The sequence below is a fragment of the Phoxinus phoxinus genome (genome assembly GCF_949152265.1).
Source record: "Phoxinus phoxinus genome assembly, chromosome: 1".
NCBI lineage: Eukaryota > Metazoa > Chordata > Actinopteri > Cypriniformes > Leuciscidae > Phoxinus > Phoxinus phoxinus.
Window position 1 is genome coordinate 42,745,528 of NC_136876.1, and position 17,416 is coordinate 42,762,943.

General features: G+C 38.9%; 1 protein-coding gene across 1 annotated transcript in view; it reads left to right on the forward strand.

Annotated features, from left to right (window-relative positions):
- The window catches only part of fam20ca (FAM20C golgi associated secretory pathway kinase a), a 72,020-nt gene that overhangs the window by 11,542 nt on the left and 43,062 nt on the right, over positions 1-17,416 (forward strand). The window contains exon 3 of the mRNA XM_079620809.1: positions 1,780-1,858. Within this exon, the coding sequence (XP_079476935.1) occupies positions 1,780-1,858 (79 nt within the window). The remainder of the gene's footprint in view (positions 1-1,779; positions 1,859-17,416) is intronic.

Consider the following 17,416-nt stretch of genomic DNA (forward strand, 5'->3'; position numbering starts at 1 on the left):
TATTTGAGTTCACACTTTTCTCAAACTTACAAATGGCTTAATTATAGTTATCTGCATAAGCAGGGATAGGAGAATGTATTTAACATTTTAAAAAATGATCTCTATACGGTGAGAATTGCCTTTGTTCACTTTTTACACTGCGGCTCAATGCAGCCTCTGGAACAAATAGCACCTTGCTGGAGGTAATTTTAGTCATATTAGGATTAATTAAGGTTATAAATTCAGCACTTGGTGAAATACTCCGCAGTGATTGCAGCGCTTTCCAAAAATTATACTAAAATAGTGTTGCTGGAAACATTCAGGGTGCATTTAATCAAATAAATAGAGCAGTTCTCTGGGGATTGAAGCAAATCAAAAGATGTGCAGTTAAACAATACTTGTTTGTGTATGTGTAGACCTAGATACACTTGTTGATAACACCAAGAGCTACGGCATTATGGCTTTGTTCCAACTGACGTGTCTCTGCTTAACTAATGAGTTCAATAAGACTTTACTGCTGCAGAATTGCACAGGTGCTCTCTGGGGAAATATGATACAGATTTCTTTTTTGGATTACTCAACGTAAAGCTGCATCAGCCATCTTTGCTGTCCAATCTCATTAATCAGCCTGACAAAACATGTGTTCTGCTGATCTGAGGTCCGTTTTCTGACTTCTCTCATCGTTTTAGGACTTCCAGAACTACACTTAAAAAGAAAATGTGAGACAGGCACTGACACGAGAAACATGACTTCACTCTCTAGACAGTATGGTGTAATTTTGGGGGATTATTCGCTTTGTAGTAAATATGATTTGTTGTGACTAAGTTAAGCTGCCGAAGGCCTACGTACACGCAACACCACTTGTGCGCACTTGCGAGGGACTTCAAATAGTTTAAAATGCTCTCCGAAATTCTGAAAAACATGTATACCACAAAAGTAATGTAATGATATTTGTGTGTATATATATATTTTTTTTTTTTTCATGGGTTGTATCAAAATGTTTTACTTTATTCCCACCCAATTTATGTCCAAATAAAATGTAATGTAGAAATTTTAAAAACATGTTCGTCATTTTACTGCAATGCATGTATGAATCTTTTATTGTTTTAGTTTCAGTGTTATTTTATATGCTATTATAGTTGTTATTATATTTTGAAGTAGTTTGCTATTTTTATTTTTTATGTTGATTTCAGTTATTTTGCTGTGTTTTGTAATTTTTAGTAAATTGTTTATTGTCTGTATGTTATGTGTTGATTTTTTTTCAGTTTTAGTTATTTTATACAAGTTCAAATAAATTAAAATGAGAAATTAAAACTAGCTGAGATAAAAGTGTGTTTTTATATTTTTATTTTAGTTAATGTTCATTTTGTTTCAATTACCGTAAATGCTTTTTTTAATGCTTTGAGTGTTTTAGTTTTAGTCGGCTACAATACTTTTAATTAAATGAATGTCGTTTATGCACAACGTGCGATCGTCATATTACAAATATCTCACATATTTCAAATGTTTCAACTCTTTGACTCTCACAAACAGCAGATGGTTGCTTAGTCTTGTGAATCTGCATGTGTTCATCACGAGATTTGCTGACAGCCTGAAGAAACGCACTAAGAAATCACCACTGCTGTTTACAAAACTGACTCCCAAAACATTGCAGCTAATACATTGTGTGAGTTAGAGCGAAAGCTATTTAGCACGAATGCTGGAAGAGAAGGTTGTGTTAGTGTGTGGGTGTGTGTTCATATTGTCTTGTTTTTAGAAAGCTGGTCGGCTGGTGTTACAATAATTATGTTCTTTTTACAGCTATGAAGTCAGGCGGCACTCAGCTGAAGCTCATCATGTCATTCCAGAACTACGGGCAAGCCCTGTTCAAACCTATGAAGTAAGTGATACTGCAGTCTTTCATTTTACATGAATGCATTTGCAACAGAGAACCAGTTTTTTCAGAAAGTTCCCAACATACTTTCATTCCAAGTATACTTAAGAGAGGCGTGGACTAAGCCTTTTGTGTTTCAACAAAACCATGTGGTTCTGCTGTTGAATGTTGAACCAGATTTATAGTTCATGTCGTTGCAGTCTTTATACACTCTAAATACAGGGTTGTTTAACCCAAATCTGGGTAAACTATGGACAAACCAAGCTGTTGGGTTAGATTGTTTTATTTAATTTTTAACCCAACGGTTGGGTTTGTCCATATTTGACCCAAGCATTTTTTAGTGTAAAATATTTTTAAAAAGTATGTTAAAAATAGAAATCATTTACTCACCCTCATGTTGTTCCAAACCCATAAAGGCCTGTTCACTCCCAAGGACGATAACTATCAATATAGGAGAAATTGGGAAATTATATAGTTGAAATCACTTTTAGAATTATTTTTTTTCAGCTGATGAACATTACAAACATTGACAGCCAATCAGAATCCATTTAAGGCGAGACACTACAGGTGAATAGGGTACAAATGTTAACTTACAAATATCACCATGAAACTTTACCAGTTGATTACTCACATGAATAGGGGAAAAACATTTATTGCAAGTTTTCTGTAATTTTATGTTTAAATGTGCTAATCAGGCTATATCTAATTAAAATATGCGCTAATTTGCATATATTTTGAAGTGACGAATCTGACCATTGAAAAAAACAAGGTTCAAAATAATTTTAGCATTTTGTTGACATATTCAATGAAAAGACATTACCTGGGAGGATTGTGAATATCTCCTTTTGTTACCCTGTAAATCAGAAAATACTGCCAATAGCCTTACAAAATTTATTTCCGCCCTATTTTTAGGCATAAAATGTAATCTAAATCAGGCCAAGAATGATATATCAACAAATCCCTCTGGACAAACCTTCACAATATTTTTAGGAATACGACTGTAAAGTTTGGTGTATGTAGGTGCTACAGAAGTGGAAAATCGTCACTAGGAGTGTGAGAAGATTTTTATGGCAAAATTCCATTCATTTATATTGAAAGCCATGAATTACAGACAAAATATGCTTTAGGTCCAAGTAAAATCGATGTATCACACTGTTTAACATCCAAAACTCATTATTGCTTCATCCATCACTGATCATAACAGCCAAAACATGACAACACTTATAGATACAAATAGTATGAAATGTCAGAGCGCGTCACGTGATGATTCTGAACGAATCACGTTGTCAGAAATTGGCATCAGCCAATGAGATCAGCATTTTGAGTTAAATCGCCCATTTTACTTTCATGATTGGTTGCTGATAAACAGGAAATGACCTGGATCCGACAACATTGTAAAGGAGAGAGAAAGCTTTCTAACGGTGAATGTGATGACAGGGAGCAGACAGCGATCGCGGAGCAGCGTGATGATTGGAACGCCAACTTTTGATGAATTTAGGCGATATCTACACACGCAAACAGACAAAGTGTAGTAAAATAAAGACCTAAATGTGTTTTTTGGACTTGTTTTCAGCCCAAGTCTGAAAGAAGACATGTTATTGAAGACAAATAGCCCAAAATCTCAAAATTGACCAGTGAAAAAAAACAGATGTTTTTGCCTGCCGTGTCTCGCCTTGAGCATTTAAAGTGGCAGCATGCACGTATGATAAACAGAACGATATTATGTGGATGCTAATATAGTTAGCGCTATAGTCTTTATATAAGTATAAGATAAGATAAGTATAAGATTATAACAAGTATAATCTTTGGTCTGCATTGGAAATTTGTCTTCTACATCAGCTAAATTACATAGTGGTGTGCCACAGGGTTCTATACTAGGGCCTATTTTATTTTAAGGTTCTGTTGACGTTGCATGGTATTGCCCCAAAATACTGTATATTGTTGATCTAAAACTAGATTAAAATCAAAGGGTGATAGGGCCTTCTCTGTGGCTGATCCACGCTTATGGAACCCTCTTCCAAAGCACATTAAATATCTGTGAATACTTTTACGTCTAGTTTGAAGTCATATCTGATTACTGATTAGAGTTAACAGGTTTTAATTTTGTTTGTGTGACTTTATGTAATTTCTCATGTTGTATTAATTATGCGGGAAAGCTCTTTGGTCAATGGCAGTTGTTTTAATTGTGCTATAGAAATACAATTTGTATTGCTTTGTATTGTTTCTTTATAGTTATCATTGTTGGTGTGAACGGGCCTTAAGGCTTGCGTTCATCTTTAGAACACAATGAAGATAATTATTCAAAATATGAGATTTCTTTGATTTCTGTCTCTCCATTGAAAGTCTAAAATCTGATGCTTCGCAAGTTTCATAAATAGATTGTAAAAGTAATCCTTATAAATCAAACGGTTTAATCCTAGTTTTCTGAAGAGACACAGTCGCTTTATATGATGAACAGATTTAACTTAGGCTTTTATGCGCATATAAAAATAGATTGGGGCAAAAATACAGAGAACATTCAAAGTTGGTAACGCAAAGCTCAAGCATGAGAACCAATGAGGTCCAATGAATGTATTGAACAAAGCGAAGATAAACTGAGTATGCAGCTATTTACCTAAAAATCCCCAATTGAAAAACTTTTTTAAACCCACTAAAGATTGCATCTGAACTGAAAGATTATAGTATCGTATCTCCTCAGTTGTGTCGGCGTTTGTTGGCCGGCAGCATGAGCGTCCGTAAGATCTTTCCGGGTGGGTAATGATCAGTCTGGTTTTAATTAACATCGCCAGGCTTACGCATTAATTAAAAACTGCGAGACACTATCACACGCTCTCGGGGATATTTGCCAGAAGAAGCTGTAATAGTACATTACACATAAAACAGGGCGGATCGACGGAGTGTGTCTGCCATATTCCCTCTGTTGAAACAACACTGCCAGGGCTACCTGACTTATTCGTGATCAAATAATTACTAGGTGATGGTTGATTGCTTTCGCCCAGAGGAAAACCTTTTTTTTTTTTTTTTTCTTGTTGTTGTTTTGTTTGATTATGCTTTGTCATTTGCCATCTGTGATGATTTTGTCTTTCACAGTGGGTACAGACACAAGAATTTGGTGGCTAAACACACACACACACAGAGAGAGAGAGAGAGAGAGAGAGAGAGAGAGAGAGAGAGAGAGAGAGAGAGAGAGAGAGAGAGAGAGAGAGAGAGAGAGATGCACAATTCACACACCAGACAAGGTGGCTTATGCATGTCTGGATTACTGCTCCCTGCTGAAAAAATCACTGGCTTAGGCCATGATGAATTACTGCTGGGATGTACAACATAATACTGTGCAAAGTCTTAGATGATTTTAAGATGTTTATTATTGTCTACCAGTAGGACATCTCAGTTTACATTTCCAAACAGTCCTTTTGCCATTTGTTGTAAAAATCCATTGATATTTTTGTATACATATTTTCAATTGAATTTTAGTTTTAGTCATTGTGCTGTGCTTTTGTCATTTTATTTGTATTGGCTTTTGTTTTTTAAAATATTTATATTGAGCTATTTTTATTGCAGTTTTAGTTTTAACTTCAACTTATTTTAAGTTAGTTGTTAAGACAATATTTCAAATTTTCATTATTATAATTTTTTTCATTTAACATTTTTCATTTTATTTTCTTTCAGCTTTATTTCAATTAGTCATTTTTAGTTTAAGGATGCTTTCACACTTGGTTCGAAGGCCTGGTCCGAACCAGTGTTCGGCTGCTCTTTTTGTGGACTCGGGTACAGTTTGCGAGTGCGCACTTGAGTTAGGAAAACGGCCCTCAAATTACCCAAACAAACCGAACACATCAAGGAACAGCTTAACTAACATCTTGCGCCCGCGCAAACTTTCTTTTGGCGTTATAAAAATGACTGTCAGGATTCCGCAATGAAAAACTTGCACTGAAAAGGCGTAGCCGATTTTTTTATTTTTTTTGCGCCTTGCCTTATTGCATATGCATTTGTAGTTTCCCTTTCAGACGCAAACAGGACAGTTTTTAAATTAATCATGCAAGGTGATGTACTATGTCAGTTTACTGGTATTTGCGCCATTATCTAACGACCAAAAAAAAACATGTCTTAAACCAGACGCTAATTTGCGCTGATCTTGGGAGATTGCATTGGTCATTATGGAAATTATCCAGCTGCATCTGTGTTCTTTAATTAACGCGTCGTCAGTAGATTACGCGCAGAACTTTCCACTCCTATCGACGCTTTTTTGGAATTGCGCTCTCACGCTAATTTGCCCTGTTTAGTAAATCTGGCCCTTAGTTCAATGCCCTTGTCCAAACCAGAGTTCGATTGCTCTTTATGCAGACTTCGGTACGGTAAATGGGTGCGCCCTCGAGTTCGGAAAACAGCGTTCACATCATAGGAACCAAACTCTGACGTCGAACTGGGGTGCGTTTCCCAAAAGCATCGTTAGCCGACTATGTTCGCAAGTTCCGTCGTTATCAGCATAGTTCAACGAGTCTGTGTTTCCCAAAACCATTGCAAACTTGTGAGGTTGGAACGACAGCTCTCGACCGGTTAGAAGCAGAGTTTCTTGTTTGCATGATATTTGGACTCAATAAATAATACATCCTTATCTTGAGCCAAATAAGCAAGCTGACATTCAGAACAATCTGTGTCTTTTATTTAGAATACATACAAACGTAATTTACGACTTTTAGTTTGTCAAGAGATTTAAAGCGTTGTTTTTTGAAGAGTGCGCATGTGCGAACGTGCTCTACTACGTAAGAACGAGCCTATGGTTGAATCTGGAAATAACTGAGATAAATGAGAAATAGTCCTCAGATGCTATGTCTGTCATTTATAGCAAAACATCTAGCGTTAATTCGATCTCAAACAGTTTCATTAAAAGGAGTTATTACTCCACCACGTGGGTGACGTCATAAACCAACGTGGTTGAACGACCAATTTGCGACAACATGGTTTCTGGAAACAGTCGTGACTAGTTGATTTCTCCAATGATGCAGCATACTATGGTAGTGAAGCAGCGAGTTACGTAGTTGTATGGGAAACGCACCCCTGGATAATTTCCTGAAATTTGGAAAGTACCAAAGTGCTAGTGTGGAAGCACCCATTGTTTTAGGAAATGACAACAACACTGACAAGGAGTCTGTCAAAAGATTGTACGATTCACATAGAGATATTTGATCTCACCGGCATCGAGTCCATCTGAGATTACATGAAGAGATGGAAAAAAACTCGGACAGATTAAATCCATGAGAACTGTGGGAATATCACCAAGAGACTCGCAAGTATACCAAGGACAAACTCTGTTTTAAACACAAAGGTTGATCAAACCACATTTTATTTAGAAGTCAAGTTCATTTTTAAATACAATCTACTTATAACATTTTATTAAAGTCTAGTGAAGATGAATACGATCAGGGTTTAAAATCAAAGTGAATATTTATTAAACAAAACAAACTCAGGGAGAGTAACAGTTAAACAGTGACGAAACTGAGTGCAAGGCACAAACAATACCAGACAAAGAACTTAATGAACTGAAGGACTGAAATACACCGGGGCTGAATCTGAAATCGCCCCCTAAAACCTCAATCACGATTCCCTACGTTAGTCCACTAATACAGTTCACTTGATGGAGTGAATGAAAACGAGCGAGGAATTCAAAAAGCCGTTCAGCGTTCTTTGGCTGTACACTTGTTATTACGGTGCACTCGATCATTTCCACAATGGTTTCGGGCACCACTACAAATGGCTGTCCCCTCAAATAATGCCCTATTTAAGGGTATACGGGGCATGTGTTTTTTTTATACCATGTAACAAATGAAGAGCGGGAAAATGGAACAAAGGGAACTGGTAACTGAAGAGAAACACTCTTTGAAAGTGTTGTTTTGCACATCCCTATTTGGCGCTAATCTTATTTGTGGACCAGTATATCCATTGGGTAAACTTGATGGTTAACATGAAATTTGTCAACCAGCATGGTTTTATTTAATAATTTAATGGAGGAAGGTTTGAATGTGCATAATACACCTACCTAGATGATACACATCTGCTAGGATAACATTGGCACAAAAAAGGACCATTGTGTATTGCATGTTTTCTGTTGAAATCTCAGCTTTCATCTAGTTCTCAAGAGAGATCATGAAAGGACACACTATTTTAGTGGAGCGTTTGGCAATGTATGTAATAAAAGCAATAATTAAACATAATCTCCGACTAGACAGAGACAAACAACTGAAAGACTGACTAACACAAACAGAGTTCTCTTTATCTGTGTTTCACAATTTTGAGCAATCACACCTTGGAGGTGTTAAAACATTCATATTATGCAATGCATTTCTCGGTTTGTGCTGTGAAAAATCATCGCTAAAGAAAGCAAATACCATGTGCTAAGCTCGAAGAATCATCTATTCATCATATCATTGACATGAATAGGCTTCCATATGGTCCCACTCAAACCATTGAACATCCAGAGCACGTGGCCACCCTCACCACAGCAAGTATGCACTTTTTCATCCCGAATAAAGCTCTTTCCCAGGCTCTACATCCATCTCCCACTACGAGAAGGCTATAGATATATCCAGCTCTAAAAGCTGGGAGTATTTCCCAGAATCCTCGTTGACGGCACGGGGCCACCCTTTCCCTCACCTGCCCCTCTGTGTAGCCGTACTGAGCATCAAAGCTTCTTTTGATGTGCTGCTGCTTTGAGCCGGATGCTAATCTATCTGCCGACGCATGGAGGGGTAACTGCTCCGGTTCCCGCAGTCTTAGAAAGCCACGCAGGCTGCCGTGTGTGTGTGTGTGTGTGTGTGTGTGTGTCTGAGGAATTTATTGAACTTGAGTTATCTGACTAGGATCTAGGTGCAAATGCAGCAATAAATCATTGTGCAACCTTTCGCTCTACCTTCTCCATGTTCAGTCAGGGAACAGACCGGTGGGACATGTGCCACGGAAAAGCACTCGTCCCATCAGAATGAGGAAGGAGTAGCTTGCAGGAAAGCACTGAATGCTGATGATGACCATAGATCAAATTAGAGAAAGACAGAGAGACAGAAAAAGCCCCTGTGTAAGTTAAGTAGCTCACACTTTAGCATACTTTTCAAAAGAGTGCTTATTACGTATGTACCAGAGTGTGAATTGAATGTAATGTTTTCTGACACTAAATTGCATGTTATTTACAATTAAATGAAAGTGTATCATAGTTTAAATGTATAATATATGGAATTAGTTGTGCTGTTTTAATTTACATATTTATATTTCATTTCATAGACTTATATTATCTTGCCATATACACTGGCAATAATTTACTGTTTGGTAAACTAAAAATATACCTTAAAGGGATAGTTCACCGAAAAATGGAAATTCTGTCATCAATTGCTCACCCTCATGTCGTTCCAAACCTGTAAGACTTTCGTTCATCTTTAGAACACAAGTGAAGATATTTTCAATGAAATCTGAAAGAGTTATGTCCCTCCTTTGACAGTCAACGCAACTACCACTTTTAAGCCCCAGAAAGCTAGTAAAGACGTCATTAAAGTAATCCATGAGACTCCAGTAGTTTAACCTCAACTTTATGAAGCGACTCGTGTGCTTGGTTTACGAACAAAAACATTCACGAGATCATCACAATGCATGTGTGTTGTGTTGACGCATTAGAGTAACAATTACAGAAGAATAAAATAAAGAATTTTTTGTTACCTTTTGTAGCTTGGAAGGGTTCAGATTGAGCAGATGTTTCAAACCATCCTCACTGTCCTCATCAGAGCTAATTTCCCAATACATTTCCCAACATCTGTCTCACATTCGCGATCTCAAACATATTCTCAAAACTATCATTTTCAACATCTTTCAAAAACAAGCTTCTTCACCAGATCCACCATCATGTGACAGTGACACTAATATTTGATTGCGGTCAGTACTTGCTCTGCAGTAAATCGACAAGTTTTGCTATTGAACTTCCTATTCTTTTGTTTTCTGCCTGCTGTAACTATGAGTGAAACGTCACTTCATCATTGTGTATCAGACATTGTCACCTTGTGTAATAACTAGGAACTAACCCTGAACCTAAATTTAACCTTAACCCATGTGGTTTCCCAGTACTTTCTTAGGTAAGTACACTGAAAGTATACGTATGTGCACATACTGTAAAATAAAGTGCAACAAAGAAGGTTGATAACTTTTTAACTTAAAATAAAAAAAATGAGGAGGGCAGTGAAGGACGTCCCGGGACACTATAGACCCGAGGTATGCGATTAAGGGTTAATATGAGTTCAAAAGCAAGGTGTGTATGCCAAAAATCCATTGTAGAAATAAGGGGGAAATTTATAAACAAAACACTATAAGTTTAAAAGGGTAATTTATATTGCATCTAGTGGTGTTTATCATTTTATTCTAAATTATACAGTACCCTTGTAATGTTTTTTTTTTCCTCATTACGATTCCGAGGGAATATGTGAATTGATAAAATATGCCTAAGGTGAATGTAAGATGCTTTGGATTACAGCATTTGCCAAGTGCATAAATGCATATATGCAACAACTTTTTATTTTCATCTCCTATATTGGGATTCCAGCCTTGATTATCAGACCCACCCATTATTCACTCCCTGACTTCAGGATCTTATCCTAACGTCTTAATTCAGAGGCCAGTGTTAATGGGAATATTCCAGGACCATCAAGAGTGTTGCTTAAGGAAAATGTCCTACTTGGATAAACCATGTTATGAACCCACAAACAGTTCTCTTTTACTCCAGTTTGGTCTGTGAGCAGATCTTTAAAGTGTGTGCCAAGCTAGATGTGTCTCAACAGGAGCGAAGACTCTCACACAGCAAAATAGCTTGTGGATCTTTAAGCTACGAGCCAAGTTTGAGGTTTCCACTCCTTTGATGTTAATGATTTTTTTCCTCGAATTGGTTCTGAAATTGCTGCCGTGCTTTGATATGAACTCTCACAGCAGCAACAGCAAAAGTCTTTTCAGCTACAGCTTCCGTGCATGCAACGCTGTAATGTAGAATATGGTCATGGCATGTAGAATATTACATGCATATCACTCAGGGAGATACAATCACATGGTTCCACTTCCTACTGTCACTGTGTGCGGCTTCTCTGTGGTACCAGCTTCGAGTAAGATCTGTTGTAGGCTATGTGCACACCTATTGTTTTCATGGTACGTGTGAGGCCAGACTGGATCTATCTTTACCCTATTTATGCATGGCAGGTTGATTTATGAAATGGGAAATTATTTTACTAAAAGACAATGCAAGTCAAAACCTGCGCTGAGGACTTTCAGAGTAAGCAGGGTCTGTGTTGTTTTGGAATGCAGATGAAAAATCCAGTTGGAAAATCCAGGTTTATTCCCAGCTTCAGATGCGTTTTGTCATTTAAATTGTAAAAAAAAAGAAGAAAAAAAAGAGAGTTTTCTGATTGAAAGTGTGGGCAGGAATACAAAAAAAAGATGCATGTTGAACATGTTTTATGGTCAACGGATAAGCGTATTTAAAATAAATAAATAAAAACTCTACATTTGCTGCATTACATTGAATCTCATATTGAAATAGTCTTATATAGTAAAGAGGCTTAGAATATTTTAGGTTCAAATCCTGTTACGGCAGTTCACATGTCAAACTCCATGAAATATGACAACTGGGGTAATGTTTAGCGCACTGTCTGAGCCCTCAGCCGTAGCGCGAAGTTAAGCTGAAGTGATGCATTTATGTGTGGAGAAGGGTTGGATTTTTACGAGTGGCAGACGTGGGCCCTGCTGAAAGACACGATGTTTAGGGATTACAGAATGTCAAATCTGACTAAAAGAGATTGTTGATGATGCAACCAGATCTAGAAAACATAAAAATTCCAGTTAACCCTAATGAGAAAAGTGCTAAATGTTTAAATTTAGGGCCGAGGGGTCAACGTTTTGCTGGTTAGCATGCTACCGTTAGCATTTTGCTCTATTGATGCACTTTCAAAAGTATATACACGTATTCTGGGTTTCTTTTTTAAAGCAACATTAAAATTAGCTTAAACATTTTATTTTTGTTTTAAGGGCTCTAAATGGACTTGGCTATTAAGATTAATGGTAACACTAACTGTTAACACCTAATTATAGACCTCCTTTAGGAAACTGTGCTTTGTTCTTTTTACATCACTTCTGTAAAAAGGAAGACACATGTTATTATTAGATTCTTCTTGTTTCATTTTTGACAGTTTATTTTGGTTTGCCTTGCTTGACACAAGAACAACCCGCCAAAGTCGTTGGTTAAACACCAAGCCATCCAGTCGTGTCTGTATGATTTCCAAGTCCTCCAAGCAGAAATCATTTATGCTGGAGCCCCTGAGGAGGGTCAAAGAAACATCCATTAATGCATGCATTTCTGAAGCGATGCAGGCTGCTCGTAGCCAGCGAGCAGTGAATCAACATGTCAAAGCACATTGTATGCCTTATTCCTGACAGCTGTCTTGCACAGCTGCACGGCTTTCTGCACTGATCCAGGGTCTGTGCACAGAGGGAAGTCTGTTTCTCAGCTCAGATGAATGGGGACTTTTGCCAAAAACATGGAAACTATAGTTACTAAATATGCAATCAATTTGTACATTATGCTTTGGTTTATAACAGATAGGGAAAAAAAAGGAAAAAAAGGAAGCAGACCCTGATAAAATATCTACTATTTAATCAAATATCCGCAATATATATGTTGTTTTCCATTTTTAGATGCTTTTCCTTCTAGTGTAGTTAAAACATCTATCAGCAAGGGGCTAATGCTAACCAGCCCCACCTTGACCCCTTGGTTACCACAGATTTAAAGTTGTTTAGATAACTGTAGCTGTATCTGGTCCTACCCGACTACTCTGCAGGATTTTAACCAGAATCAACCGGCATGTGAAGCTAAAGGATGCAGACTCAGTTGCTAGTGTGCCACCTGTTGGCAGAGGAGTGAGGTTTAGCAGAACAGCTGTATTACTTTCAGCCCTCGAACGCTCACTCCCATCCGGGTCATGGCACCAATGAAACTGGTCCTATTCTCACCGAAATTAGTGGGATTAAAACCAGCATTAAACCAGCATGGGAGGCTGAAGGACAGTCTGTAGCTTTAGATGCAGGCATACCTCTTGATGACACGCGAGTGAGGTTTATCTAGACAGCTCTTACTCTCGTTTAGATGTTAGCCTCCGTTACACTCACCTAAAGCTCACTCCTATCTGGAACAAGGCACCAATGAAACTAGTCCTACTCGTAACGTAACGGATTTGAACCAGCATCAACTGGGATGGGAGAGTAAAGAACGCAGCCTCTAGCGTCAGTCAATAGCATATCTGCTTTCTCCCAAGGTTTTTTGTTCTCCATTCTGTTACCTGATGGAGTTGTGGTTCTTGCCACTGTCACCTTGGCTTTTGGTTTGCCTAGTTGGGGACATTTAATGACGCTACTTTCTAGAAACAAACTTTGTTGCATTATTTTATTGTTGTCAATGTAAAGCTGCATTGCAACAGCTGCTGTGCAGGGAGTGAGGTTTACCTGCACAGCTTTTACTATCTGGCCTCTGTTACACCTATGCCTAAACCTCCCTCCCATCCGGGTCACGGCACTAATTAAACTGGTCCTACTCTCACTGTAATGAGTGGGATTAAAACCAGCATCAAACAGTCATGGTAGGCTAAAGGACAAAACCTGTAGCTTTAGTTGCAAGCACACTTCTTAATGACATGGGAGTGAGGTGTGACTAAAGAACGCAACCTCTAGCGTCAGTCACTAGCACGCCTATTGAGTCCAGGGGAGTGAAGTTTACCTGTACAGCTCTTACTATCTGGCATCCGTTACACCTATCCCCTAAAGCTCACTCACATCTGGGTCACGGCACCAATGAAACTGGTCCTACTCACACCGTAATGGGTGGGATCTGAACCAGCATTAACTGGGATAGGAGACTAAAGGATGCAGCCTCTATTAGCAGTCACTAGCACGTCTCTTGAGTCCAGGGGAGTGAGGTTTACCTGCACAGCTCTTACTATCAGGCCTCCGTTACCCCCTAAAGCTCACTCCCATCCAGGAAATGGCACCAATGCAACTAGTCCTACTGAGTGGGATTCATACCAGCATCAATTAGTTTGGGAGGCATATGCGGTAACAAGGACACTAAAAAATCTACAGTTTCTAGCGTCAGTTTCCAGGGTTGTAGAGTGAGGTTTACTTGTACAGCTCTTCCTAGCTCGCCTCCATTACATAGTCACTATGGTATTTTGATTTACAGCAAATTGTTGTATACTCTATCACTGTTGCTGATTTGATTACATAATTTTCATTACTTCATGAGTGGTTCATTGCCTCGTGAAATACATTAGATACACAGTCTTGTACTGTACCATTGTCTTCTTGGTTTATGTATTGTGTTTCTTAAATGAATCATTAGTGTTTTTTTAACAAATCCCTGTCAAAATGAATGGGAATATAGTTACAGAACTAATGCCATTGTAAACGTGGGCAGTCACTGTTGCGCACCACAGCTTAGTGACTCAGCTTAACAATGGCATAGGGGAAATCCGAGCTCTGAATTCGGTGAGCACTAGCCCTTGTTCTTTCAGTTCCACCTCATCTTTCTCTAGAAAAAAACACAGTACATATTATATCCCTGATAGTATGTTGGTAAGCACCAGGGAGCCATCCAACAGGAGCTGTGCTATCAAACCGCACAGAGTCAGATTTCACAGATGATAGTCCTGTTAGAGAGCTTTTGTCTTACTGTCAAGGAACTAGTCGCTCACTGTGGCTTTTCTGAGCACATCAGGAATCGATTTGTTAGTTCTGACTTGTGTGGTGCAAAACATACTTGTTCAAAAACTTCTGGAGAATCACCTGGGATTGATGAAGGTTCATCTTCTCACTTGGAGCCAAAAACACGAAGAGAGGGGGTGGTGGATTATTTTCTAGATTCCTCCTGGCTGTTGTGGGATGGTATTACTTCCTAGTTATACTGGGGAACTATCAAGAGAAGAGTGTCTTCTGTGTGTTTGTGAAACTACCGTCCTCAGACGAGATGTCATTAACTTGAATATGGCTGGTTTGGATGTTTGAAATCTGTTAGTCGCTTTTTTTTTTTTGGTCAGATTCCCCCACCTCTCCCTCATGAGTCATACTTCACACGCCACATGTAATGCTGGGAACCGCGTCTGCTGTAAAGTTGAGCGGTTCCTGCTTCACAATCTCAGCATTGTGTTTTAGTTTCAGTTTGGGCTGCTCAGCGAACGTGACCCTCGGCCCACCCCCTCATCTCTCATTCCCCTCTTTGTGATTCCATCTGTAAGATGGCAGGCAGTCAAAACACGCTCAGATAACAGCCCTCTCTCTTTTTCTTTCTCTTTCTCATGAGCTTACGCTCACTGACTTTGTAAGACTGTCCTCTCAGTTCCTCTAACCTCCTGTCTACCTCACTCTGTCCTTGTCTACCTTTCTCTCTCCATGTCCACTTGTCTCTCTCTCCTATCCTTTTGACCTGTCTTTTGTCTTCCCTCTCTACCTGTCTTAATTCCTCCCACCCTATACCTGTCTCAATCGATAAAGAGGAGGTGTTCAGCGAAAAGAGGAGGTGTGTTCCGGCGCAAACGTTCCCCGGTGCTATTTTGCGGTTTCAGAAAACAATTCCGCCACAGACCAGGAAAAACCTAGTCTAAAATCAGTGGCGCATTATTCAAATGCTATTTTAAGGGTGCATGCTTGACCATAATGTAGCGTGTGCACAACGCGCATACACTTTGCTTCTCTCATCTACACAGACGCAGCAGTTTCCATTTTTCCGAACCATACATAATTACAAGGAAAAATATTACCACACGAGGGAAATCATTGTGGTGTCCATGAAGATGTGAAAAATAGGCATATCTAGCTTACACATTTAACCAAATTATTCAGGCCAATTGTCGTAATGACGGATCAAACCTGTTTGATCAACAGTGGCAAGACACATCGGTATATAAGGACATCTGCGGGGCGGCAGTGGCTCAGTGGTTCATGTAGGTTTTCTACAAACCGAAAGGTTGGTGGTTCAATCCCCGGTTCCACCTGACCAAGTGTCGAGGTGTCCATGAGCAAGACACCTAACCCCAACTGCTCCCGAAGAGCTGGATGGCGCCTTGCATGGCTGACACCGCCGTCGGTGTATGAATGAGTGAGTGAATGGGTGAATGTGAGGCAATGTAAAGCGCTTTGGTGGCCATTGGGTCTGTGAAAGCGTTATATAAATGCAGTCCATTTACCATTTACCATCTGACAAAGTGGGTTGTCCGTCATGAACCATGAAACAAAAATCTAAAAGACTGCGACATCACCTTTATCATCATGTAATAGCAATCCGCCATGGAATAAGCGCGCCCGCTCTTAAAGGGAATGTGAGAGGACGCTCTGATTGGTTTATTTCACGTTATGCCCAAACCACACCTATGAGTAATGAAACTACTTCAGACCAACCCATTTTAGATTTGCGTCGAGCGCAAGAGTCATTTATCCCGCCGGTATAATAGCAACAGCGCCCGAGATCCGCCCACAAAGCTACTTGCGTTTCACGTTTAATACTTGCGTTTCAGATCGTTAAAATAGGGCCCTATATGTTTGTTTGTTTTTGTTCGTCTCTCTACCTGTCTCTCTACTTGTCTTTCTTCCTCTCTATCAAATATGCTAGAAAAAGTTTCAAGCATATTTGTTACATCATTATAGCATCCACCCTGATCCATCCGTAATCTGCCCATCATAAATGATGTCTGAGAAAGCAGATGGTCCATTGTGTATTATAGCTGCATTAAGATTGATCTGTCCGTCCTCTTTTATAATAGCAGACGCCAGTCAAACTTGCAGTTCTAATCATCTTGTGCTACCAAACAAATTATCAATTGAAATTCCCTTCCATCTTGCCTTTTCATTCTGTGCCATTAAAACCAGGACGTGTTCTGGCTAAGTTTTTTTTTTTTTTATCAACGTATCTTGTGTTTTCATCTCTGTTTGAGCAACACAGCCCGTATCACCTCGTCCACATCATTCTAAACTATTTCCAGAATGTCTATCTTTTTATAATTCCAGATATTCTAGTTTATGAAAAGCAATGCCGTATATCTTTGAACCGCAGCTACTTACACTTGACTATTGTTCAAGTGTAAAGCCACAGAGTGTTTCTGGTGGCTTGAAGGAATGCTCTGGGTTTAGTGCAAGTTAAGCTAAATCGACATTATCTCCGGCATGCTGCTGATTACCACAGAAAACTATTTTGAACCTCACTTTGTACAAACAAAAAACATGTTGACAGAAATACGCTTACATTGGAGGTCTATGGGGAAGTGTTGTACGTTTACCCGCATAGTTCCACTGCAATACTGTATAACCAAGAATGCATTCTTTGTTTGTTGGCATCTGCACAGCACAGATGCTGATAAAGACGATAGTAACAGTTCACCCCAAAATCTGGCATGCTTACTCTTCATGTTGTTCCAGATCTAAATGTATTTTTTCTTTCTTTTCTTTCAAATGGAGATAACCATAAATGCATTATAAGTAGTCGTGACTGTACTGCTTTTTTGATTATGC